The sequence below is a fragment of the Carassius gibelio genome, chromosome A2, assembly GCF_023724105.1.
Source record: "Carassius gibelio isolate Cgi1373 ecotype wild population from Czech Republic chromosome A2, carGib1.2-hapl.c, whole genome shotgun sequence".
In the NCBI taxonomy this organism is placed as follows: Eukaryota; Metazoa; Chordata; class Actinopteri; order Cypriniformes; family Cyprinidae; genus Carassius; species Carassius gibelio.
In genome coordinates, this window is record NC_068372.1 from 28622659 (window position 1) to 28650488 (window position 27830).

Consider the following 27830-nt stretch of genomic DNA (forward strand, 5'->3'; position numbering starts at 1 on the left):
AGGTTCACACAAGGGCACAATAATATATTTATTTATTTATTTTGTCCTTCAAACTAAAATATCATCCCATTATTGCTATAGCTGTTGCGTTAACAAGTAATCACAATAAAATCACAACTGAAATACATACACATTGTGTAGGGTTTCCTACAAAATGAAAGCAAAAGGTTGGATTTTGTTATCGGGAAAATAATGCTTTTCAGATTTAAGCTGCAGTTTAAATATTTTATAACAATTTTTCAGAATAAATAGCCAAAATATTGTTACTTACAATTTTTTTGTTGAATTATTATATAACTGTTTTAGTCTTTACATTTAGCCTATAATAAACTGTTCAATGGCAGACAGCTTGCGCGTAACAATGGTCAGTGTCTCAAATACTGCAATACTTATTGATTTATGAAAGGTTTTCTTAAAATACCTTATACAATATATTAATTATAATGGACATCACATGTAACAATTAAAAAGTGATTGTCATTTGAGGATACATTGACGCTAGAAATAACATACATAAATACTGTCACATTTGTTTTTGCTTGTAACACAATTCTAGTCTGAACGGGTTAATCTTGAATTATATCTCTAACTACAGTGTGCGTGTCTGTGTATGTGTGAGCACGAGATAGAACACGGATGACGTCAGCGGTGGGCGTGTACCTGGGCGAGTTAAGTCAGTTCAAACTGTTAGTGGTTCTACTTCACACTCCTCACGCGTTTAGTTGACTCGAGTCCGTCAAATTAAGCAGCGCGAGCGCGGACGCGTTACATCATCAGCGCACCTTAACGCAGGTGACAGGACACCCGGAAGAACATTGACTATCACACGAGTCTCTTGAGTTTCAGTCAACCCCAGAAGAGCCAAGCAGATCACGGTCATGCCAGACCTCAAGAAGAACAAGTTGTTTATGGTGCTGATGGATATCTTGTGTGTGCTCGTGGGTAAGTCTGATCTTTTGGTACATCTGCATTTCTGTCTTACATGATCTGATCAGATGATTGTGAAATCCACCTGTGTGTGAGTGTTTCCACCTATGTGCGTGTGTGCGTGTGTATCCTCCACCTGTGTGCGTGCGTGTGTGTGTGTATAGGTCTATTTTAAACTGTCTCTCTCTAATTTACCCTTAGTGTATTTACTGTATGAGGTAAATGCAGAGCAGTATATTGCCTGAAGTGTTACATTTATAGGTCTAGTGCAACATTCCTCCCAAGTGTATCATAAATGACAACTATTTATTTCGTCCCAGAGAGCAACAAAAGAAGAAATCACAAAAAACATACCAAGAATGTGACCAAGATAAAAGAAATCAGACATTGAAAATTACTCCCTCACTAATTTATAAGATGGTTACATGCTGTTTTTGTTTTTGTTTTTTTAACTTTGTAATAATGTGTTAATGGTATGTGATTATGAGAATCATTCAGTACCATGGTATACAGTGGAGTCCAAAAGTCTGGGGTCACTTTTGAAAATGCATTTATTTGACATAACCTAATACTAACATTTTCATTACAAATGATTTATGGCATGATGATCATGATTTCAGTTGTTCCAAAGAGCATATTGAGCTTTGGTGGAATCAAGAAAATTAGTTTGAGTAACATGATCAATGTCACTGGTTTGTTTACTTGTTTAGTGACCTAGAAATACGGTAGAACCATTCAGTTTACATCAAAACTAGAGTTTCATCTATCAGTCATTTTACCTTCTGAAAAATGTATTTATAGATCATTACACCATGGAGCTTTTCATAAGTTCAGAGCTTGTTCACACATGCAGCAGCGCTTTATTGGAAATGAATCAGTCTTACAAAAGAACTGGAAATCTTTATTTCCGTAACGATTAGTTCAGTTGTAGCAATCATAACTCTGGATGACATATTCTCCTCACTTTTTCACACTTCTTCTTTTCATATGCCTATGCTGGTATGTCTTTGATTTGAAGATTCAGGTTTATATTTCCCCACTAGCTATTATGAGGCAGCACATAATAACACTTGTAATGTTACACCGGTGAATTGAACCATGCAAGCATTATCTGATGCACTCAGCTGTATCCTCTGAAGCATAAAATATCACAGTAACAATGGCGACCTTTAGGAGTGTCTCCATCAATGCATGATTATAGGTGAAGTGAACAATGGCGTCTACATACTCCAGCTCATACAGTATATGCTCCAGTTCATCTGTGTGGTCTGTCCAGATGACTCAGCACTGAGTGAAGAACATTTGTAAATCGGTCTCACTTGGTTCACTTTAGCGTGACTGAGATATACATCCAGGAAGTGTTCATTAACAGCTGCTGACACAGCAAAATCTGACAGATGAGGACAGATGAGTTTCAAGATCATGATTTCAGTGCCAGGATTGGTGTGTTGGGATCTGTTCAGTTAAAGCTATAGTTCACGTGGAAATGGCAATTCTGTCATTATTTGCGTTTGAATGTGACAAAAAAAGAACAATAATAGGCCAGTAAATATAGACAGATGTCTTGCACACAATATTGTGGATAATTGTGTTCCCAAGTTGTGTACCTCACACGAAGCAAACAAAATGCTACAAGGACTTGTGTTTAAATTGAGTGAACAACTTTTATACGGAGTGCAACATTTGTCAGTACACTTTTCAGCAAACTTGGTTCTGGAAGTATTTTTGCAGTCCTTTTCAACTGGGATTTTAAACAAGTCTTTGTTACAGAGTTATAAGCACCAAACTACAAGGTGAATCACAACATTGCAAACTTTCACTTGAAGCAGAAAACTTGAAAATCAAGGTACAAGACTATGGTTTTAATGAAGGAAAGACCTACAATGCAGCACGCATTGCATATAACTATTGATTTAAAGGGGTAGTTCACCCAAAAATGAAAATTCTCTCATCATTTATTCACCCTCAAGTTTTTCCAAACCTGTACAAGTTTTTCTCTCTCTGGAGAACACAAAAGAAGATATTTTGAAGAATGTCGTAACCAAGTGGCTGACGGTAGCCATTGACTTCCATAGTATGGGAGAGAAAAAAGAAAAGAATGTCAGTGGCTACCATTAACTGTTCATTTTTGGGGGGACTATCCCATTAAATATGTTAAATAAGATATTTATGTTTATTGCAAAATGTGGAAATATATGAAAATATTTAAGTAGTTGAGAGCATAGCGAGTCTAAGATTTCTCGAACTAATGATTTATTTGAATGTGATTTTTCTCATTGGGGTACTCTGATTGGTAGAGATTTATTTGCAGATGTTTTTTTTTCAATATTTCCCCCCAAAAAATGCTTTAATAAGTTGGAAATGAGGCAGAGGTGGTCCATCCTGATCATAATCACATATTAAACCCACCCTTCAACTGGCTTTTTACATGCAATGTATTTTAGGTGTTCTGATAATTAGATGATTGAAGAAAATGTTTATAAAAAGCTGATAAATTGGACAAAAACAAACCAGTTGAACATCAATTTAAATACAACATGACAGCTAAAAGGGGCTCTTTTCTTCTAAGCTTATATTTACACCTGATTAATATTCCTCAAGTAAACATTTTTTATTGTTATGAAAATACCCCACATTTCAGGAAAATCACATGCAAACCATATACTATAGTAATTGCATGTTTATTAGCTTCATGCAAATGAAGAACAGAATGAGGAAGTTTAATGGTACCTTGTCTTCAGATGAGACAGGGCTGGTTATGAACACATAATATGAGTGAAATATCAACAGCGGCACAAAATTAAAAGGATGCGGCTGCCTCATAATACTCTATTGCAAGAAAAAACCTGTTGAAATAATGCAGACTGACAGCTTCAACGAAAGCATTTACCATAAATGATCAACCTTGTAGCTCACAAAAGGTATGTTGTTATAGGTAAGTTATTGTTAAAAATTAATTCCCATGCAGAGAAAATGTATGTGATTATTTTTTTTTTTGCTTCCAGAACCATACTGCTGCAGTTTTAGTCTTTATTTTTATTTATTTATCTATTTCTCTTATTTGAATAAATAACAACAAAATTAAACATTTTGGGGGAACTATTACCTTAAAACAAGTGTAAACAAGACACATTTCTATTTAGAGAGCAGAGTTGATTGTGTAAAGGACATTTCCTGTCAGTGTGGGTGTGGCTTACAGGTAAAGCCCACCTGTGCCTTTCAGTGGGAAGACATCAACATGCACTGACAGGAAAGACACACTCAAACAATGTGGACCAAAGCAGTGAATCCCATGCTTGTTTGTCTGTGCGTTCTTGCTGTGCAGTTTGCATCTGTAATTGTGATGCGACTCTGCGTGTCAGGGCTTGCTGTAGAATCAGGTCTGTGCAAGTTCAGCTTCAGGAGAGTTTCACACTATTCTCTGCTGTCAGCACTGGAGATCTGCTCGTGCCCATTTACACATCTGTCCGGACCACTGCAAATATTTGTGCATGTGTCTGATTATGCGGACTGTGTGCAGTTTAATGCAAAAACCCATTGTATGCTTATATTGAAGTAGGTGTGCACAATTATTATAAATGAAATTGTGATATGGCTTAGTGAGATTTAATTAAATCAATATATGTGCTGCTTGTTTCAGAGTGAAGCGAAGCATGGCGTGTTTTTACACCCGAGCAGCTTGTGATCCAGTGTTTTCAGTGTCTCAGATGGACATAACACTATCATCCCAAATTTAAAATAAGAAGTACTTATAAATCATACAGCTTTCCACAAAAATAAAAGCTTTAGCTTTTGAAAATCAAGACATTATGACGGTGATAATATTGGTATTGTAATTTTACAGTACTGTAAAAATATTTTTTTAATGATTAAAATAACATTTATATTTTTTTAGTGTAATAGTAATTGTAATATTTCTTGTTTTATTATTCCATATAATAATAATAATAAATAATTATGTAGTACAAATATTAAAACAACAAAAAACATAATATTGATGTATAATTACAACATTTGTTTGCCAAATTGTGAGGCCCTACAAACAAGCACAGAAACTTGGTGTGAGTTTTTATTTCCCCAAATCATGCATCCATATATCTGAGCAAAATCTAGATATCTGGGGCTGGACTATTACATTTCCGAAATAGGAGATGTATGTGGAACTTTCTCCCTTCAGATCAGAAGGATATTTTTCATTTTTGGCAGGAAGATTTATTTGTAGCCCAGCTCAGGTGCTAATAATCCATGAAAATGATGTATCTCTGCTCTACCAGCCTTTCTGTTTCTAGTTCACGGCTCATTTGTAGGCCTTTGTGGGATTTGGTAGTGGAAAATCTGCAGCGGTTGGATTGGCACTTTGCATTGTTTGTGACATTTGAGTAAATTCTCAGACGTCCACACCCCTCAGAACCTCTACACTCACATCGTTGGCTGTAGAAACATTTCAAAGCTCTTCATACTGAAACTGGAAGACAAAATATCAGATTTCAAATCCTGAATCGTGTCTTAAAGCCTCACTCTGAAACTAAAGGGGGTTTTCACTGCGATGTAATAGAAGAACCATTTTGGGTTCCCAAAAGAACCTTTCAATGAATAGTTCTTGAAAACACATGATACTTTTTCCCCACCATATAAAGAACATTTTGAGGAATGGAAAGATTCCATGGATGTTAAAGGTTCTTAATGGAACAATAGATGCCAATAAAGAAGCTTTATTACCGTATGTCCTCTGTCCTTTGCATCAGCAGTTTTAGTGTTTGACTCGTAAAGTCCGTCACTGGATGCAGAGGTTGAGTCTCTTCTCTTGTCTCTCTGTTTCCCATGTCCCATGATTCTCTTTGACTTACTGGAAATGCTCCATCTACTTGAAGTATGAATAGAATTCACATACATCCAAGCCTCCTTAAGAAATGTTAATCACAGGATTTCTGAACTAACTATCTGGACTATAGAGTTTGATTAGAAGAAAATTGACCCTCATTTTGTTCCAAATCTGGGTGACTTTCTTTTAAAATATGGTTCTGCTGAAGAAAGAAGGTCATTTAAAATTTTTGAATGACGTAAGAATAAATAGTGACATTTTCACTTCTGGTCCCTTTAATACTTTAAAAAACGTGATCTGGACCTGAGAAGGTTTGCATTCCTCTTCTGTACACACCCTGTGAATATCTGTGAGAAAGGTTTGTTTGTGATGGTCCGGTACAATTTGTCATCAGCATATTGAATCAAATATTTAGTTTTATTTTATACACATGAGGCTGAGCAGTGAGGACACGCTCCTAACATTTGATTTGGAGTGTTTTGTTCTCCTCTCTCTGAATTAGTTTGAGTCGGCCCGGCCAGATAACATCATAAAACATGCCAAACTGATTTAAGCAAAATCCTCTGATTTTCAAAGAAACTGTTGTGCTGTGCGATTAGAGGCTCCATCTTTAATGCTTATCAGATGCTTTCCTTCCTTTACTTTTAAGCCATGCTTCAATTTCCCCTCCACATCTGTGCAAGTCTGCAGATCGGTTCTTATTCTTTCATTTAAATGTTCAAGCAATTACAGTATCTTTGTGGGCAAAAATAACAGTATAGTACATAATGGAAGGTTTCTGGTTTTATTCCAAATTTTGCACTAATACTATATTAAGTTTACAGAATTAAGATTCCTGCATTATAGTATAGTATGTTAAAAATAGATTGTCAAAGGTGCTCAGATGATGTATTATGTCCATATTTTTGAAGTGTACATCCATGCATCCTTTTTGCAAAAAAAAAAAAAAAAACTCATTACACTAATGAATCGTACACAATAAGACCAGGAACAGGTTTTAAGGAAGTAAATAGTTAGTTCTGATTACATGAAAAATACAAGTTTGAGTTTGGTAAGATTTTTAAATGTTTTGCTCTTATGCTCAACAAGGTATCATTTATTTTAATTGAAAAAAAAAATGTTAAACAATGTTAATTTTGTTAAATATTATGGTACCATGGTACAGCAGCAAAGCTCCTTGATTATCACGCTGGAATAAGACTATAGTTCCCAGCCATATCAGCCTAGAAAATCACAACTTTTCATTTTCCATCAGTCTTAGTACACGATGTAACTACAGAAGAGACAAGTTTTAAATAGGAAAAATATAGAAACTCTTTGGTTATTTTTGAGCGAGATGCTAATGGTCTAATCAGATTCAATGATCTATGCTAAGCTAAGCTAATTGTGCTACCGCCAGACCCGGAGATCGGCTGAATGGATTCGAAAACGGTAAAACTCAACTGTTTAACTCTAGAGGAGTTGGAAAATTTGCCTTTTTTTTTTAGGTGGAGTGTTGCTTTAATTAAAAGTACATTTGAAGATGATGAATTTAGTTAGATGTGAACTTGTTAACAAAGCTAATGTGAATAGTTCATAGCCAAGGAATTTGTGATCTCAAGATGTGGTCGTATCTCTCAAATACTACAAACTCCCTGCTAAAAGAAGTGATTAAACTAGCTTAAGCTGGTTAACAAGTATTAACCGGTTTCCTAGCCTGACCAAACCGATGTTTAGCTAGTTAGACAGCTTGTTTCTCAGGCTAACAAATGGCCAAAACTATTTTAAAACTAGCCAACCAGACCAGCTAGACCAGCTGACATCACAGAAGTAACATGAATGTGTAGTATAGAATGAATGTTAAAGAACATGTGTTTCTGTGTGTGTGTGTGTGTGTGTGTGTGTGTGTGTGTGTGTGTGTGTGTGTGTGTGTGTGTGTTGTTTAGTAATTTGAATGAATCTGATAATCAGTCTGAGTTCACTCTGCTGAACATTCGGAATGCATGAAACAAAAACCACACACCACATGACAGATTGAACGAGGGATCAGAAGAGAGCTGGAGAAATGTGGATGGCGATATTTGGAGATGAGGGAAAGAAAGAAAGGAACAGGATGAGGTAAGGAGGGAAAGAAAGGAGGATTGGAAGAGGGAACGGGCTCTGTCCTTTCCTGTGTGGATTAGATGTGTCAGGTTTAACGCCAAGTTCTGTGAACACATACCACCGAGTATTACTCACACACACACACACTTTCACTCTCACTCTCACACACACGCGTGAGCAGTTCAAGAACTGAAAGGAACGTTTGAATCTAACTGTTGAGGAACTAGTTCTGTTCTAAAACCTAGTGAGCGTCCCGTGTAGGCAGAATTGTAGAACATCATAACCCAGGTGTTTAGAAAGCTCAAGTTAAAACGTTGGAACAGAACTATTGAATACAGCTCTCCTGAGTCCTGAAGATTCTTTACAGAACTTTAGTTTCAAAGATGTTCTTGATGTCTCATTACAAGTTCTGTTGATCAGTGTTTTGGTTTCTAGGTTCTTTAAAGCACCAGAATGTACAGTAGATGGTCTTCTAAAGACCTGGGATAGAAAGTTATTAGTGGAACTTTAAAAGGTACTGGAATTAGACGGTTTGTGTGTCTTTGGTTTAAATTGGAACTTCTTTTGGCAAACGACAGTGTTTCTAAGGTTGATCTGACGTTTCTATCGGGTGTTTATTCATTTGGTTTTGGGGGTGTATAGTTGTTATATTTCTGTTGTGTTTGTTATGATGAAGAGCCCTGCAAATTCAAAGGTGAGAACTGAATACATTTATTTATATATTTAATATGTATATATATATATATATATATATATATATATATATATATATATATATATATATATATATATATATATATATATATATATATATATATAAACGTTTCTTTTTGTTTTCAATTTATCGTATTTTATTTTTATGATTATTGTAAAGAAATTACTGATTTTGTGCAGCAAAGATGCATTAAATTGATCAAAAAGTTAGTAAAGGCATTTTTTATGTTATTAAAGATAGCTATTTCAAATAAATATTTCTTTTTCATCAAAGAATCATGAAAATATGAGGGTCTCCACAAAACAAATTAATGTTTTCAACATTGATAATAATCAGAAATCTTTCTTGAGTAGCAAATCAGCATATTAGAATGATTTCTGAAAGATCATGTGACACTAAAAACTGAAAATTCAGCATTGATCACAGAAATACATTTTTCAATATATTCAAATAGAAAACCTTTTACAATTCTAATGATTTTTCACAATATTACAGTTTTAACTGTATTTTTTGTTAACTCTTTGTGAATGCAGTTTCTTATGCAGTAATCCTGAAAGATTTCCTCTCCTTTAACATCTTTCACTCTTTGAAACAGCAGAAGTGAAATGTTTTTTACGTTTGTTTCATCCAGTCTAAACTGTGCTGAAGCGAGTCACAGCCTCACAGCTTATTTTCTTCTTGCTAAACAACAGTTGCAAAATGGCTAATATTTATCCAGGGACACTGATCAATGTTTGTTGTTTAGTGACCCCTTCTCTCTGATTGGTGCTAACTAGAGACTCTGAAGGGTGTCTGTTAGTTGCACAGTGTGTCAGCATGATGCAAGTTGCACAGATTGATTGAGAAGTGCTTTGGGGTTTGGCTAACTAATAATTAAATATGCAAATGTTAAAGACTGTAAATTGGCATTGAATAGCCAGCAGAAAATCTTCCATAGGGTTCATAATAGTGTATGATGAGTGTTGACCTCAGCTCTTCTTTCTGCTTGTCTCTTAAATGTTGTCAGGTAATTGTTCTCTAATTTTGCTTTCTTAGAAAAAAAGAAAAAAATACAGTAAAATCAGCAGAACAGTAATATATTATTACAATTTAAAATGTGTTTTCTATTTGAATATATTTTCAAATATTTTATTACTGTGATCAAAGCTGAATTTTCAGCATCATTACTTCTTCAGAAATCATTCTAATATACTGAATTTCCCGATTGTTATTGGTGTTGAAACAGTTGTGCTGCTTCATATTTTTATACACCATGATTTTTACATTTTCGGGATTTTTTTTAATGAATAAAAAGTTTGAAAGAACATTCTGAATGTCTTTACTCTCACTTTTGATTAATTTGATCAGTGCATTCTTCCTGAACAAAAGCATTAATTTATACAAAAAAAAAAGAAATAATAATACCTAGTGTTTATTAAATCAAAGACATTCCAAAATGTTCAGTAAATGAGTTTAAGGAAATTAGAAGCTGATGCAAGAGCTTTTTTTTGCAATCTTCCGGAAGATTTTTATCATCTCTGTCTCAGCCAGCATTACTGTTGAAATGTTGTCATATCTCTTCTTCATTCCAGCGTGGCAGCACATTCTCTCTAGTTTTCCATTATTGTAAAACCTTCATTTTGGCTGAATGCAGCCACATTCTTCAAGCGATTGTGAAAGAAAACGATTTCTCCTGAACAGCTGTCTTTTAAAATAAGTTCTCTTTGGCTGCTGTTGAACATGGATACTATTGTGATATGCCGTGTATTTTGGCTTTGTTGAGCCTGGGAAGACCAATAACATATATAATTTCAAATTTCTCTGGCCATGGGAAACGCAGAACAGAGTCAAAGGCCAAAAGGAGAGCAAACTCTGTCCAATTGTAAATTCTTGGCTGTTTTTCCATCCTGTCTAAAACACGAAGACCTCATGGCATTGTGAAAGGCCCTAATACAATAGCACTTCTTATTCTGTGAGTTGGGACCCACGAGACCGCAAAGGCAAATGATCCTTTGGCGTAGCTCCCGATCACTCGGCACTGTAATAACCTCAAAATATGCCTGCCATGCAGTCGATCCACTATATGGCCGGAGCGGTGTGTGAGTTTTGCTCTCCGGGGAGGACTTATGGGAACTCAGTGCGTCCCTGACCTTCAGGACAAACCACTGCAGCAAATAAGAAACAAGCTAATCTCTTCTGATTACAGGGGAGGGCCGTTTGTTTTGTTTGCAGGAATGACATTTAGATAAATTTACTGACAGTTTGAGAATATTTTGATAAAGTCCCTGACTGGAGTTGGATGGACTGATTTCATTACAAGACATGCAGAAATAACAAGCAATAACTTCTATGCCAGAAACAAAGAATTTACACAAGTATGCAATCAGTCACATTCAAAAGTTTGAGGTCAACACGATTTTTTTTAATTTTTTATATGCATTAAATTGATCAACATATTTCTGTTCCAAATACATGCTGTTCTTTCTATTCCTCAAAGAATCCTGAAAAAGAAAAATGTTTATCTTGATTTCCACAAAGCATCACAACTGTTTTCAACTATGAGAAATGTTTCTTGAGCAACATATTAAAATGATCTCTGAAGGATCGTGTGACACTGGACACTGGAGTAATGATGCTGAAAATACAGCTTTGGTCACAGCAATAAATGACATTTTAAAATGTATTCAAATAGAAAACACTTATTTTAAATTGCAACTATCTTTCACAATATTTACTGTATTTTTGAGACTTATTTCAAAAGCATTAAAATCATAGCAATTCCAGACTTAAGAACTGTAGGTTACATTGTTAATATATGTTTAGGCCTTCATTTTTGAGATATGCTGCAGTGATATATTTGCCTATATAATCTTGAAGTAGTTCTTTAATGAGTGCTGCTTGTAGGAGTTCAGTCTTCATGTAATGTGAATGGACAGGTTTTATTTCTCTCTGTGGAAAGAGTTAAAACAGATGTATGTTCTGAGTTCAGAATCATCCTCTTACAGTAAATGACTTGAGATGCCCATATCATGTTCAGATTGAAAAGACGTGAGGTGTGTTTTGTTTTGTGTAAGCTACATTTCATCTGGATTTATTTTACAGTGTGTTTTAGCCAAGAATGATGCGTGGACCAAAATTTCCATCATACCATCCTCATTATAAATGTTAAAGAACCAAGAACCAAAACTGTATGCAGAAATATGATTCCTTGATTTTCATGCATGCATTAGCAGAATGCCAATCATAATGCATTACAAGTATGCACTGCATTTTAATTAGCCTAAACAGTTAGCAGTATTTTAATGCAGCATGAGGACTTTATACCATTAAATGAATAGTTCACCTAAAAATGAACATTCAATGAAAAGGTTCTCCTCTTCAGGCCATCGAAGATGTAAATGAGTTTGTTTCTTCATAGGAACAGATAGATGTTTCAGTCAGCTGTTTGGACTCTCATTCTGACGGCACCCATTCACTGCAGAGGATCCATTGGTGAGCAAATGATGGAATGCTACATTTCTCCAAAATTTTTCGCTTGAAGAAACAAACTCATCTACAAACTCATGGGTGATCTCCCCCATTAATGACTAACTCTGACCTGTGGTTAAACCCGGAGATTTAAGTGTGGACACAAGTGGGAATTTAGCTGTATTTAGCTGGAACACAATTCCCTCACAAAGTAGTATAAGAGTCCAGAAATTAAAAAAAGATCCCATCTGGTGCGTGTTTGTTTCAGGTGACATTAAACACACACACACACAAAGGACGAATTAAGTGAGACACCTGTTCAGATGGCAAGACAGGAACCTGTCTTTCTTCTACTAGACAGACATTTCCTGATGCCACAAAGATACTTCTGTAAGCCGAATGTCATCATTTGTTGACATTTTGAAATGCTCTGGTTCTCTTGGACGTTTGTTTATCATCATGGCCTCATGTGGCTGGTATGTTCCTCCAAATATAATGTGTATGCCCCCCACACACACACACACATATATTCGTGCTGGACATTTAGGAACCATTAGCCCTGTGGAGCTGGTAGAAAAGAAATAGAAATGTACCGTGGTGTTATGGCAGTGCAATGGTTTTTGTTTTGTATCATGGTACTGAATAACCATGCAATATTAATGAACCATTTGCATGCTTTATGATATTACAGATGGTCGAAAAAATAAAGTAATGTATTATGATTACCATACCATTTTAGTATTTTTTTAGAATACATTTTTATAGTATTTATTAATATTTTGATTTAATTTAAGGTGTTTAAATAATAAATAAAAAATAATAATTCTTTAATAATTGTTATTAGTTATAATTTGTATATATATATATATATATATATATATATATATATATATATATATATATATATATATATATATAAAGCTTAATATATTTCATTTTCATTACATTTTTTATTTTACATTAAACTATTTTATCTTATTTTTTATTTTAAAATACAAAATCATTTTTATTAGTTTTGCTTAAAATTGTATTTTGGACAAAGCCTTGCAACTGTGAGCAACAAGTTTTCCATAAACTGATCCCAGAAAATATGTTCCGAGAATAATTTTGTTGTTTTTTATTTTCAAACACTGTATTTGTTAAATACTTTATTTACACCGTTATGTAAATTGCTTGACTGTATTTCGTGTGAAATTTTATACATTTATATATTCCTTAACAATATGTTTTTAAAGCGACCTCAATTTAAGCATCACTTCAGTTGAGATCCTCATTGTTTTTAGGCCACGGAAATACTGATTGTTATTTACATGAATTGTGCAGTCTAAAATGTTACAGCCCATTTAAATCACTTCAGTGTAGATAACTTCTTTAAGTAACTTCAGCAACTTCTTTAACGGACTTTTACAGTGTAGTTTGCCTCTAGTTTGTCCAGTCTGAGCGTGCTGCGATCCGCCTCCTCTGAGTTGGCTGCACTCTTACTAAAAAAAAAAAACGCTTGAACTCTGCCAACTGACTGCAGTTCTCCATCAAATCCCACCCTTTATTTCTAAAGTATTCAGTTTGAAATCTTTAGCTCTCGTATCTCAGTTCTCTAAACTGCATCAGTGATCTTCTCTGAAAGTTTCACATCCTTCAGGTTAAACCAGTATTCAGCACAAGCTGTAAGAGTGAACGTGCCGATCTAAGACTGCTCAACCATGTTACATTAACCATCAGGGTGCAAAAGGAAGAATAGACCCTACTTGAAGAATTTTAGTTTTCTTTCCCATGCTGACATTTAGACCCTTCATGCTAAATATCAGAGCTGCTCTAGAAATGTCTACATGTACCATGATTAGTGCATGTTAAGCCTTCTTTTTATTCAAGGTCGTATGCTAAGTTTTTTATATTAGCACTTTTTATAATTTGTTGTAAAAACACCTTAATGTAACCCTTTAATAATAGTAAACACTGGTCGTTTTATATAGGTTGATTCATTTATTTTTTTATTGTTTTGAATTGTATTTTGTTTTGGACGTTTCTTTGGATGGTTAGTTTTTCAGTAAACTGATTTAAAAAATGATATTAAATATCAAATTTGTTTATTTATTTGACTGTATTTAATGTGAATTTATGTGCAAATTTAATGCTTTCGTTACGAGCAATAATATAGTTAAATAAAAGCAGTCATGCTGTTGAGATTTGCCAATATCGCTTTACGTGAGTAAGTGCTATCGTAATGTGTACGTAAGGTTTGGAAATAAATGAGAGGCTGTTGCCTGAACTAAACAAACTTTATCACCTCAACAAAAGGAAATGGAAAAATAATGACTGTTTTCAAACAGGTTTCCCTCATCTTAGTTATCTTCATCTTGAACTTGTTATAAAGGTGGAACGTTTCGCTGTAGATGACGTGATTTTTTTAAACTGAGGAAAGTCAAATTATACGGTCTCTTCAAACAAGAAGGAAGTGTTAGATGTGCAAAAGGCAGATAATGAAAAGAAGGAAGGGAGCGAAAATACTTGAGATGAGGTTAAAGGTTGTTTCTGTGTTTTTACAGTCTTGGCATTCAGATAGAGATCTGATAAAGACAGTTTACCTGCCTTTGTGAATCTTTAAGGCTCTGAATAACCTGTAGTAGTGGACGGTTGTGTTCTTAATGGACAGTTTGACCTTCACACACATGATTTGAGAGTCTCGTGTGAAGTAACATTTAACTTGATTAAATCAAGGGCTGCATTACTGAAACTTGAGGTTCAGACCTTTCATAACTCAGTTGAATGTTATCTGTCTGAGTCAGAATGTGGCTCTGGTCTAAAATCTAGTGAACTACGTAAGAAGCATGTTACGAACACTCCTAGTGAAAGTCTGGTTATACTGCTTTCTAAAATACTAGCCAGAAGTCTAATTCACCATGAGTTATCAGTGTTTCTTTATATAGTACACTACTGGTCAAAGTTTGGAATAAATAAAACAATCAAACATTTTCGAAAGAAATCTCTCATGCTCACCAAGTCTACATTTATTTGAAGAAAAACAGTAATATTGTGGATTTTTGTTTTCTATTTAAATGTTGTTTTTTTTAAGTGTTTTATTCCTGTGATGCAAAGCTGAATTTTCAGTATTATTACTCCAGTCTTCAGTATCACATGATAAATTTTGAAACAGTTCTGAAAAAATCCTGAAAAAAATGTATCATGGATTTCACAAAATCATATATAAATGCAGCTTTGGTGAGCTTAAGAGACTTCTTTTAAAACAAATACAAATCTTAAGTATGACAAACTTTAGTCTGGTAGTGCATGTATAAATGATCTCACATGGCAGCTGCTGATGTAGGCAGTAAACGGCTACTGTAGGTTTATGGTAACTGATGACTCTGCCTTCAATGGCACAGTAAGGTTCTAATTAAACTTTTATGAGTTCCCAACAGACGACCCCCAAAGCTCATTGTCATCTCTTTGCATCCGTTTAAAAAGACAGCTTTGCAGTCAAAGTCATTGTTAAAATGTCTGCTGGTGCCATTGTCAATGTTATGAATGTAGGACCTTTTTTTTCTTGCTTTTTACAGCCCTGTCTGGGTTTATGGACACTTCTTTTTGTGCAAGAAAAAGCTTGTGTTTTTTATGTCTGAAAACAATGATTGCTTGCTCAACACAACCTGGGATTTCTTGTTGGAACTAAAATGGGAATTTTTCTTGTTGGAAATAGATTATGGGTGCACAGATGACCTAACAATGCTTCTTAAATCCCCAAATCCTTCTTAAATGGATAGTTTGCCCCCCAAAAAGAAAAAAAACTATGTAAGTCAATGGGGACCATCAACCACTTTCTTTAAAATACTATTATGTTCAATAATATTATGTTCAACAGAAGAAAGAAATCCATTTGGGTTGGACTGAAACAGCATGAGGGAATTAGTGCATGGTGTAATAATTTTCATTTTTGGGTGAACTATCCATTTAAATGAATAATTATTTTAAATATATAAGAAAACCCCAAAATTGCATTCTCCGACACAAACGTGTAGTAGTTATGAAAGTATTTAAACTCTTCTGAATGTGAAGTGAAATTTGCAAACAAATGATCCTAGAGCTTGCACTCAAATGTTACAATATTTTAAAATTCTATTCTTATTTTATTTAAATTTTAAAAGCATTTAAAAAATTTTTAATTTAATTTATTTTCTCAAGAGCTTTGTTTTTAATTGTTTATATTTTTTAATTTATAATACAATTTTCCAATTCATTTTATATTTTTGAATGATTTTAGAATGTTTTTAATATTTAAATGTTTTTTTTCTTTCTCTCATCCATCCTTTTTTATGCTCTTGTAAAGCACTTTGAATTACCTTTGTGTTTAAAACAGTGCTGCATAAATCTATAGCATAATTGCCTTTAGTATGAAACTTAAAAATATTGTTTTCGGTTAAGTACATTTGCTTCAGTAATTGTGTGTGGATCCAAGTAATATAATAAATGACTGGACTCCAAGGTCTTGATCCTGGGAAAGTTACCATGGTTTTGGGAATAAAAAATATGTAGATGAAGTAAAAATATTTAACTCTGAGTTATTTTCCCTCGACAATCCGTGATAAATCTGACTGGCATCTTCACTGTTCGATGTGGAAAAAGTGCTGTGTGGAATATTCAGGCTTTGAGAAACTGCTAGGGTTTATAAATATTTCTTCTCCTGGTTCTCATGACTTCAGATAGAAAAGATAGTGGAATTCCACACGTTGGAGTCATAAATCAATGTTTTCCTGGTTACTAGATACTGTTGTGGGCATCTGTTGAAATCACATCTGGTGCCGTGACCCTGCCGATAATTCCCACTGACTTCCTGTGTCCGAAATATCCAGCGTTGTGTTTGACATTTATGATTAGTCTTTGTCTCTTGATGTGGAAATCCTTCAGACGTGTTGCACACTAGCTGTTTCAGATTTCACATTCATATCTGTATGCATCACAGAAATACTGATCGACTTGCATGTTCTCTGTTTCCTATTATAAAAATAATAATTTTTCTTTTTGTTCAACAAAAGACATGCACTAGATGATTTGATTTGATTTGATGTGTGTTACCAAGCCAGCCATCAGAGGCCAGTAATAACACTGTTGTTTGTGTTTCAGTGGCGATGCCGTTCATCATAATGACCATCAGGTTCAAGCCGTACCTGCGTGGCGTTTACTGTGATGACGAGACCATCCGTTATCCCTACAGACCAGACACCATCTCTCACAAAATGATGGCGGCCGTTACCATTTCCTGCTCAATCATTATCGTGAGTCTCCACTGTCCAATCAGCTGAGCAAACCCTTAAAGGAATAGTCCACCCAATAATGTATCACATTATCTTTTCCATTTGAAATGAATATGAAATGTACTCACCCTCAGGCAAAATATAAGTACATAATTCATAATAATGCGTCCTCTAGTGAAAAAGTCAATTTCCTGTTGTTCTCACACATCAAAATCCACCCACATATTTGTTAAGAACCTTTTTTTGAATGTTTTCACTTTTAAATGATGCTTGATCTGTGCATATTTCTGGAGGAATCAATATTATAGATTATGGTTATATGGCCAGAAGAAACAAAACATCTTGATGCATTTGTTGGAAATCAGAGCCTATGTTGGAAAGAACAGCTCCAAAAAAACAAAAATGTACCATAAATCTAGAAGACCAAAAGAATTGAATTGTTTCATGAGTTCAACTCACTGAATCATGTTATTGGTTCACTGACGAGGAAGATTTCATTTTTTCTTCACACAGAGCTATTGTATGAATTTGTTAGAATGTAGCGCACAATTCAATAGGAGCTACTTTTGTTGAGTAACTTCAGCTCAAAGTGACCACATATTGGCCTTTATGTTCCAAACATGAGGGTGAATATATAACCACAGAAATCATATTTTTGTGTGAACTATTCATTTTAGTTTCATCTTAACTGGCTAAAAGGATTAGGATCACTTTGATGTTGAACTACTTTTGAGAACCAACCAGTAGCGTTCATTCTGAAATGAATTTTCTATGGCGTAATTTGGTTGCAAAAACATACAGGTTGGTTCAGTATTGTGTCCACTTTTTCTGAAAGAACATTGTGATAGGTTCAACATGATTCATCAGTGAGAATACAATTCAAAACATGAGTCATCTACATCACACAGACTCATACTCTGACTTTCATTTACTCTCATTACTAAGAATGAATCTTCATCTAACACATCGGATACACAATGGTAATTCAAAAGCATGTTACATAACACATAGGTGCATAAGAAAATTATAAAAAATGTATGAGCTATTGCAATTTTTCCCACTTTTTCTCAGTGTAAAGAATATTTAAATAATCTAAAGAACCGTTTTCCAATATAAAGAACATTCCGTAGAATGGAAAGATTCAATGGATTTTTAAGATTCTTCATGCAACCATCAATGCCAATAAAGAAGCTTTATTTTTAAGAGTGTGAAGAACATATTGTGGGATGGAATTGATTTTCCATCCATGAATATAATTTTTTTTTTCATGTAACTATAGATGCTAATGAAGAACCTTTATTTTGAAGTGTTTTACTCATTCACCCTAAGAAACCTTAAACCTAAACACTGCTGTTTTCTCACTTGCAGATCATTTCCGGAGAGGCCTACCTGGTCTACACCAAACGTCTCCACTCCAATTCGAACTTTAACCAGTACGCAGCGGCGCTCTATAAAGTGGTGGGGACGTTTCTGTTCGGCGCGTGTGTGAGCCAGTCTCTGACTGATATGGCCAAGTACACCATCGGACGCTTGCGGCCCAACTTCATGGCGGTGTGTGCTCCAGAAGATTGCAAGGGCTACGTTCTGGTGATCAACTGCACGGGAAGCCTTCGCAATGTGACCGAATCCAGGTACAGAAGCAGAGGAAAGGAAGGGCCGGTGAAAGAGGTCGTAAACCGATAACCTCACTTCCTGTATTTGTTTATATTCGTCACCTGTTGTTACACTTCCTGTTTGACCAGTACATTTGTGCTTTCTTAGGCTTTGACCTTTACAGTTCAAAGGTCTCACTCGAGCTCTCAAAGGCCTCGTGTCCTCATGAGACCTGAAATAATTATAGATTTGTACACGTACTAGAAAGGTTGTAGTACTTTTTTTTCTGTAAGGATATATTTGAGTTCTGTAATGCTGATTTGTCAATAAGGTGAATTTTTTTTATTTATTATTATTATTTAATTATAATTTTAAATGTATTATTATTATTATTATTATTATTATTATTATTATTAAGTATAGATTAAAATATATTTCAAATGTTTTTGTCTATTTACTTATATTATTTATATATTTTTTTATATAATTTTTAATTAAAAATAATTAATAATTATTTAATTATACTTTATTCCACGCAGTAATGTTATTGTTAACTAAAACTATTAAAAAAATGTTTTTGGTAATTGAAATAATGATGAAATAAAATAAAATATAAGTATTAGATGAAAAAAAGAAAAACAGCATATAACAAAATTACTTAGACTTGCTTGAATGAAGATTATAAATAAATCTGAAAATATATATTTTTTATTAATAATATAATAAATATAATAAATTAATAATTATAATAATTATTATTTTTATATTAAAATAATAAAATGTATTGAATAATACATTAACACTTTTGACCAAGAATTGCTGTTATTAATATTGTTGTAATAACGCTTATAATAATAATATTTGGTTACTATATAAATAAGAAAAGTGAAGATCAAAGATCAAATTTTTCAGGATCAAAAATTTTATTCTTAAAGATTTTTACACATATCACTAAACTGATTATCTCAGAGTAACTAATGACAGAATTTTTCCTTTTTGGTTGAACTATCCCTATTACAAAACCAATCAGTAAAAAATCTAATCATTGCACATCATACTAAAAGGCACTTGCTGTTGCAAAGCTGTTATGAATATGCAATAAATATTGTAACACTGATGAAACCGTATGAAAGTGAAGAATAACCCATAAATGTGTCATTCTAAATGATTCCTTTTCCCTTGTCCTTATGTCGTTGTCTTGTACCTGTCCGGTCTGCCCTTCTTCCGTGGACTGTGCTGCGCCAGGCTGTCGTTCTACTCCGGTCACTCCTCCTTCGGGATGTACTGCATGTTGTTTTTGGCGGTGAGTTGTCACAGTTGTCTTCCTCTCCTGCAATCATGCTGACACAGACAGATAAAGAACAGCACTCAGAGCAACAGGAAGCACCACTGAGACATTAAACTACGACCGCACACATTCCCAGTCTCCAACTTTAAATCAAGACAGTGTACGGTGCTTAAAGGAGCAGTGCCCCACTAATTATAACTCCGTTATCATTTACTCACCCTCATTTTATTTCAAACCTGTGTGCCTTTTTTTACAGCATGATTGCTTTTTTGAAAACTCTTATGAAGTGTTCGAAACAAGAAAAAAGGCATAAGGTTTGCAGTGACATGAGGGAGAATTAATAGTGTTCTGGTTGCTTCACTCTTGTTCAGACGTGTCTGTTGTTGTCAGGTCATATTCACACAAGGTGCTTTCCCATAACTTTGCATTTAATTTCCTGCTACTGAACCCTCAAAACTGATTTTCCATTTTCTTCCCATATTCTCTTTTATTGCGTAACTTATTGTGTAATCCTTTCTTGTTTTTTTGTGTAGCTGTATGTCCAGGCACGTATGGCATCCAAGTGGGCCCGCCTCCTCAGGCCCACAATTCAGTTCTTCCTGGTGGCCTTTGCCATTTATGTGGGATACACGCGTGTGTCTGACTACAAGCACCACTGGAGCGATGTGGTCGTGGGGCTCCTGCAAGGGGCGCTGGTCGCAGTCCTCACAGTGAGTGCACTGAATCTCATGAATTACAGGACAAATTATAGTGTGAATATAAAGAAAATAAATTCTGTTTCAGAAACACTGGGAGTACTTTTTACTTTTTTTTTTTTGCATTCTGAAATGATGTCCATGATTAAGCCCAAATTACACAAAAAATACTGGAAAAATAATAATGAGTATATAAATATACAAAAAAATGTCCTCCATGTTACAGTAATTTTCAAAGAATTTGTATGAAGAATATATATACAGGTGCTGGTCATATAATTAGAATATCGTCAAAAAGTTGATTTATTTCACTAATTCCATTCAATAAATGAAACTTGTATATTATATTCATTCATTACACACAGACTGAAATATTTCCAATGTTTATTTCCTTTAATTTTGATAATTATAACTGACAACTAAGGAAAATCCCAAATTCGTTATCTCAGAAAATTTGAATATTACTTTAGACCAATACAAAGAAAGGATTTTTATAAATCTTGGCCAACTGAAAAGTATGAACATGAAAAATATGAGCATGTACAGCACTCAACACTTAGTTGGGGCTCATTTGCCTGAATTACTGCAGCAATGCAGCGTGGCATGGAGTCGATCAGTCTGTGGCACTGCTCAGGTGTTATGAGAGCCCAGGTTGCTCTGATAGTGGCCTTCAGCTCTTCTGCATTGTTGGGTCTGGCATATCGCATCTTACTCTTCACATTTCCCCATAGATTTTCAGGCGAGTTTTCTGGCCAATTAAGAACAGGGATACCATGGTCCTTAAACAAGGTACTGTTAGCTTTGGCACTGTGTGCAGGTGCCATGTCCTGCTGGAAGAAGAATCTGTATCTCCATAAAGTTGGTCAGCAGCAGGAAGCATGAAGTGCTCTAAAGCTTCCTGGTGTACGGCTGTGTTGACCTTGGACCTCAGAAAACACAGTGGACCAACACCAGCAGACGACATGGTAACCCCAAGCCATCACTGACTGTGGAAACTTTACTCTGGACCTCAAGCAACATGTATTGTGTGCCTCTCCTCTCTTCCTCCAGACTCTGGGACCCTGATTTCCAAAGGAAATGCAAAATTTACTTTCATCATAGAACATAACTTTGGACCACTCAGCAGCAGTGCAGTCCTTTTTGTCTTTAGACGCTTCTGACGTTGTCTGTTGTTCAACAGTGGCTTGACACAAGTAATGTGACAGCTGAATCCCATGTCTTGCACACGTCTGTGTGTGGTGGTTCTTGAAGCACTGACTCTAGCTGCAGTCCACTCTTTGTGAATCTCCCCCACATTTTTTAATGGGTTTTGTTTCACAATCCTCTTCAGGGTGTGGTTAACCCTATTGCTTGTACACTTCTTCTACCACATATTTTCTTTCCCTTCATCTCTCTATTAATGTGCTTGGACACAGCTCTGTGAACAGCTAATCTTTTTTGCAATGACCTTTTGTGTCTTGCCCTCGTTGTGCAAGGTGTCAATTCTCGTCTTTTAGACAACTGTCAAGTCAGCAGTCTTCCCCATGATTGTGTAGCCTACACAACTAGACTGAGAGACCATTTAAAGGCTTTGCAGGTGTTTTGAGTTAATTTGCTGATTAGATTGTGGCACCTGGTGTCTTCAATATTTAATCTTTTCGCAATATTCTAATTTTCTGAGATACTGAATTTGGGATTTTTCTTAATTGTCACTTATGATCATCAAAATTAAAAGAAATAAACATTTGAAATATATCAGTTTGTTTGTAATGAATGAATATAATATACAAGTTTCACTTTTTGAATGGAATTAGTGAAATAAATCAACTTTTTAATGATTTTCTAATTATACGACCAGCACCTGTATACACCTGTCATAGGGATAAAAAACAGGTCTTTATTTTATGTTATTTTTTTAATATTTATTATAGTCTTTCACCAGGAATCTGGAAATTAATTTATTTTTCAAATTGTTTTATAAAAATCATAATGAACTTAAATATACTGGAAACATGCTCTTTTTTTCTTTTATTACTAATTTTCTAAATCAATTTAATTACAAATTATTTGGTTTTTGGTCAGTCAAAATTGGTCTTATTTATATGAAACTACTTGTGCTGCCTGTCTTGTAAACTACAAAATAAAAAAAGAACATTATAAATAAACTATTATAATATTATAAATTAATTAATTGATTAAACAGAGAAAATAAAACAAAGTGTATATATATATATATATAATATAATGAAGTGTGTGTGTGTATTTATAAATATTCCTGATTAAAAGTTAAATAGATCTAATATATTATTTAATAAATATATAATTATAAAATATAATATGTAATAATAAATCTATTATAATATATTTATTAAAAAATTATAATAAAATATAGTATTATTTATTTATTTATCGACGTTTTACCTGGTTAAAGGTTAAATATATATATACACATATATATACAGTGGGGATCGAAAGTTTGGGCACCCCTTGCAGAATCTGTGTAAATATGAGAGATCATACTAAATGCATGTTATTTTTTATTTAGTACTGTCCTGGGTAAGATATTGTACATAAAATATTTTTACATTTATTCCACAAGACAAAAAAAATGCTGAAATTATTAAAATAACCCCACTCAAAAGTTTGGGAACCCTTGGTTCTTAGTACTGTGTTCTGTTACCTGATGATCCTCGACTGTCTTTCTGTTTTGTGATGGTTGTGCATGAGTCCCTTGTTTGTTCTGAACAGTTAAACTGAGCAGCGTTCTTCAGAAAAATCTTTAAGCTCCTGCAGATTCTTCAGTTTTCCAGCTTCTTTGCATATTTGAACCCTTTCCACCAGTGACTTTACGATTTTGAGTTACATCTTATCACACCGAGGACATTTGAGGGACTCAAACACAACTATTTAAAAAGATTCAAACATTCACTGATGCTCCAGAAGGAAACAAGATGCATGAAGAGCTGGGGGTGAAAACTTGGTGTATCTCAAAATCGTAAAGTCACTGCTGGAAAGGGTTCAAATATGCAAAGATGCTGGAAAACTGAAGAATCTGCAGGACCTTAAAGAATATGTTTTAATAAATAATAAAATATAATTATAAAACATAATAGATATTTAAAATATTATTATTATTATTTCACTGTACTTCAAATCTACAAGCTACATAAGGACTTTCTCGTCTTCCTCACAGGTGCGATACATCTCGGACTTCTTTAAAGAGCGCCCCCCTCTCTGCCAGGATGTTGAAAACGCTGAAAACGAAGACAGCGAGCGCAAGCCCAGCCTTCATATCACAGACACAGACAGAAACCATTACTCCCACAGAGGGCCAGTATGAGCCTGACCTTTGACCTGTGAGAGCAGTCCCACAGAAGCACTGGATGCTGCAGCACGTCTCATACAGACAGCCACACACACTGTACACTGGCTCCGACTGCGCTCTCTTCCACAGGATAATGCTCCCATTTCACACACAGAGAGACAGCGAGTGAATTCATCAACTAACACTTAATATTCGATTTTAAACTTCTCTACAGATCGTGCTTTATACCAGATTTTGTCTTATGCATGCTCATATACGCCAAGTGCACAGATCACCTGACATCTGATGAACCGTGAGGGACTTTATTGTAATCCGAGCACAAAGACGAACTTCTCCAAGGGGAACTGGTCTGTTTCCATGACAACCTCAAAACCACCGCTTGACATTTACTGACTAGCTGTACTTCTGCTGTTGGAAGCGATTCTTTAGGCATGGGAAAGAAAGTGAACTTTTCTAAGTCATCAAAAGACAAGAGTTAATGTTTCTCTGAAAAAGAAATCCAGAAAGGGAAGTCAAAGCATGGAACATTTGGCAAAACAGGTCTTTCTCACATTGTCAGAATTAAAGTGACTTCATTATATATATAAGAAATTGTATTTTCCTGTGGCAGTAGGTTTAGGGACTGTTCTAAACTTAACATATTGGTAAACTAGTTATTATATCCGCACACATCTAGAAGAAATTCTGTATACCATGAATCATTTTTATAAAATATGACTTTTTTATGTTTAATTTACTTAAGTCTACCGTGAAAACTCGTAATTTCTTCGTTGCATAACTCGTTCTTATAAAGATGCAATTTTCTGAAAACCACTAGCTAACCGAGGCACATATATATCGGTATATTTCATGAAAATGAGTCTTACTAACCGTCCAACAGTAAGGATCAGTAAACGTTAACTATCCGATTTAATACGTTAAACAGCTGTTTATCAATTAATATTATCACACCTGTGTTTTAACCAATTGAACGTCATAGTGATGGATCGTTCTTGGCTGAATGAATCTTTAATATGATTCGGGATCTACGCGACGAGTTGTCTGAGCGAGGGATTTGTTTATTTCGTGTTGACCGTGCATGCGCAACATCCAATAGCTTGTTTAGAATAGACGGCTTGCGTTTAGTGGCCCATGGTAAAAGTCACTAATGAGGCATCTACATATAAATATCAATGCCTTAACCAATCACATTACAGACAGAATTTCAGTCAGAGTTGTGCGACACTCAATCGTCGTTTACGGATGCCATAGGAATGAATGAGAAATGCTGAAAGCTGTATCCCACCTGTCCCAAATAGTCAGTGACTTCTCTTATAAAATTTATTTTTTTGGGGTGTAAACTCAAAAAATAGTTCAATCCAGAAGTATTGTTTAGTGTAAAATATGTTGGAGATTAGCTGATAGGCTGTCGATTCATTAAATGATCAGCTGTTTCCTATAAAAATAAAAAAAGGCCTCTGGTCTCCTTTCCCATGTACTGGCAAACCGGAAGCTTTATCTTTAGCCGTTATGCTTTTTTGGCTAAAGGTTGCAGGCTTGCTTTCTAGTGGCTTTGGTTCACCTCCTGAGTCTTCGGGTTCGAGTTGTTCGTTCATCACGTGACAACCCCATAGACTTGACTAGAGGCTACGCAATCTGTACCGGAAAGAGAAATGATTAGTTCATCTTCTGAGTCCTGGGGTCCGAGTCGTTCAATCTTTTGTCAATGTTTGCATTCGATGTGTTGGGGAATTTGAATATTAACATGTATCAATTTAATTATATTCTGCTGAATTGGACGAAATTAACTAAATGACTTGAAAAAGCATTCGTTCATTTTGCTGAACGAGAATCAAAGGTCCGAGTCAGTATAATGATCCGAACTTCCCATTACTAGAACATGAAAATGCTGCTTGTAATGTTAAAATCCCAGCCAATCGTAAAGCTATATGCTGATTCTGAACCAATGAGGATTCTCAAGGGGCGGAGCTACCCTTCATGACAAGAAACTGACAATTGTAGATTACAATGGACTTGGAAAATGTTGTACCTACATTATCGGGATGAATGTTTCCACAGTATCATGATTGTTTAGTTTTATTTACAGTGGAAAACGCCTCTCAAAATCACCAGTGAATTCAAGAATCAGGTTAGTTTTATTTTCTTCACGACGCGTCTTCGCGTATGAGAAAATTGTTTTAATCGGACGGTGCGTTTTAATCATTGGTCCATTAAAACCATTATACCTGTATCTCTCCAAAGAAAATTTTTCTGGGATTTTGTCTCAATTTACACTTATTATTTACTCTAATTTACCTTGTTTTATCTAATTCTAATTTATGTTAATTCGGAGCTCGAAGCGAAATTCAGCATTGAGTGCTGAAAATCTAATTGATCACCAAGTCGTTAAGACTGATTGTGCAGGTGACATTGAAATATTAATTTTAATAATAATATCTATGCAAATTGGAATACAATTACTGAGTGTCTGTACTTTTCCTGTGAAGAAAAAGTAGTGCTATCTCTTCTTAAAATCCTACAAACGCATTCCTCATACAATTTGCACTAGCATGAGCTGAATTATTTATCTTAAAATGAATTATTATCTTTAGATTTAACGTAGACTCTTAAGAACTGTCTTTTCTCAATATTTTTCTACCGCTAAAAAGGAAAACGTCAAATATTTCTCCTCTTTGAAAATAAATAATGTAATCTGGCACATATTTTAACGTCCCCTCTCATCTTTTTTGTTATTAATGTGCGCAAACTTTTTAATAATTAAAAATAAAAGTTTTCCAACTCGCTCATTATTAATGGAGGAAAACCAATCCTTTTTTTTAATTAATTTTTTTTCTCTCCCCTCTCATACATGTTGTTTATTGAAAAATACATTCCTTTCTTAGTTTCAAGTTGTTGACAATCGCTCATCTGAACCCTGTACAACAGAACCTGCTGTCTACTGTGAGTTGCTAATGCTGCCATTTTTTATGGACATATTTAGTGAAAATGAATGATGTCTCCCTGTTTTTTGCTTCTATGTGGAACAGAGACTCTCTTGTGACTCTAATTGAGTCACAGAAAACCGGATGGCCTTAAAATAAATGAGGACTGAGCTCATAGAGTGACTTGCACACTGAATGTGAAGAAGATTGTGGCTCATGTTTACACCTATATGCTGTTGCCAATGTGTGTGAAATGCAACTATTGTTTTTAGTGGAATGTTCCAGAGCAATGTTGAGTATTTTTGGAGGATTGCTGTAAGATTGTGCATATATACACTCTTAAAAATAAAGTTGCTTCAAAAGGTTCTTCAAGCAATGCAATAGAAGAACCATTTTTGGTTTAACTATAAACCATTCAGTCAAATGTTCTTTAAAGAACCATCTATTTCTTACCTTTTTATAATCTAAAGAACATTCTTTTGCCACAAGGACCTTTTGTCAGAAAGGTTCTTCAAAGGTTCTTAATGGAATCATTTAGACAAAAAGGTTCTTCTATGGCATTGTGAAGGACCTTTATTTTTAAGAGAGTGTGTGTGTATATATATAGAGAGAGAGAGAGAGAGAGAGAAAGAACACAACCTCATCATGAATAATACATCATTTTATAAAACTGGTTGTGAAATATGCATTATAAAAAAATAATGTGCATTAAGTTGCATAAATGAACATCGTACAATATATGTCAAGACAAAAGGAAAAAATATCGTCTGATTAAATTGAAGCTACTGAA

At 34.6% G+C, this 27830-nt stretch overlaps 1 protein-coding gene across 3 annotated transcripts; it reads left to right on the top strand.

Annotated features, from left to right (window-relative positions):
* Positions 1-673: 673 nt before the first annotated feature.
* Positions 674-27830, top strand: LOC127937531 (phospholipid phosphatase 2). 3 transcript variants are annotated; one of them, XM_052534287.1, is made up of 7 exons: positions 674-942; positions 11944-12017; positions 17109-17260; positions 18608-18870; positions 20078-20135; positions 20654-20830; positions 23988-27830. In XM_052534287.1, exons 2-7 carry the CDS (start codon positions 11954-11956, stop codon positions 24132-24134), a joined length of 861 nt encoding a protein of 286 aa, XP_052390247.1. In that variant the 5' UTR covers positions 674-942; positions 11944-11953; the 3' UTR covers positions 24135-27830. The 3 variants fall into 3 exon arrangements, 2 of the variants coding, with proteins under 2 accessions (XP_052390247.1, XP_052390246.1); XR_008148393.1 differs by lacking the exon at positions 11944-12017 and having other exon boundaries at positions 678-942; positions 23988-27752; positions 27795-27830; XM_052534286.1 differs by lacking the exon at positions 11944-12017 and having other exon boundaries at positions 678-942.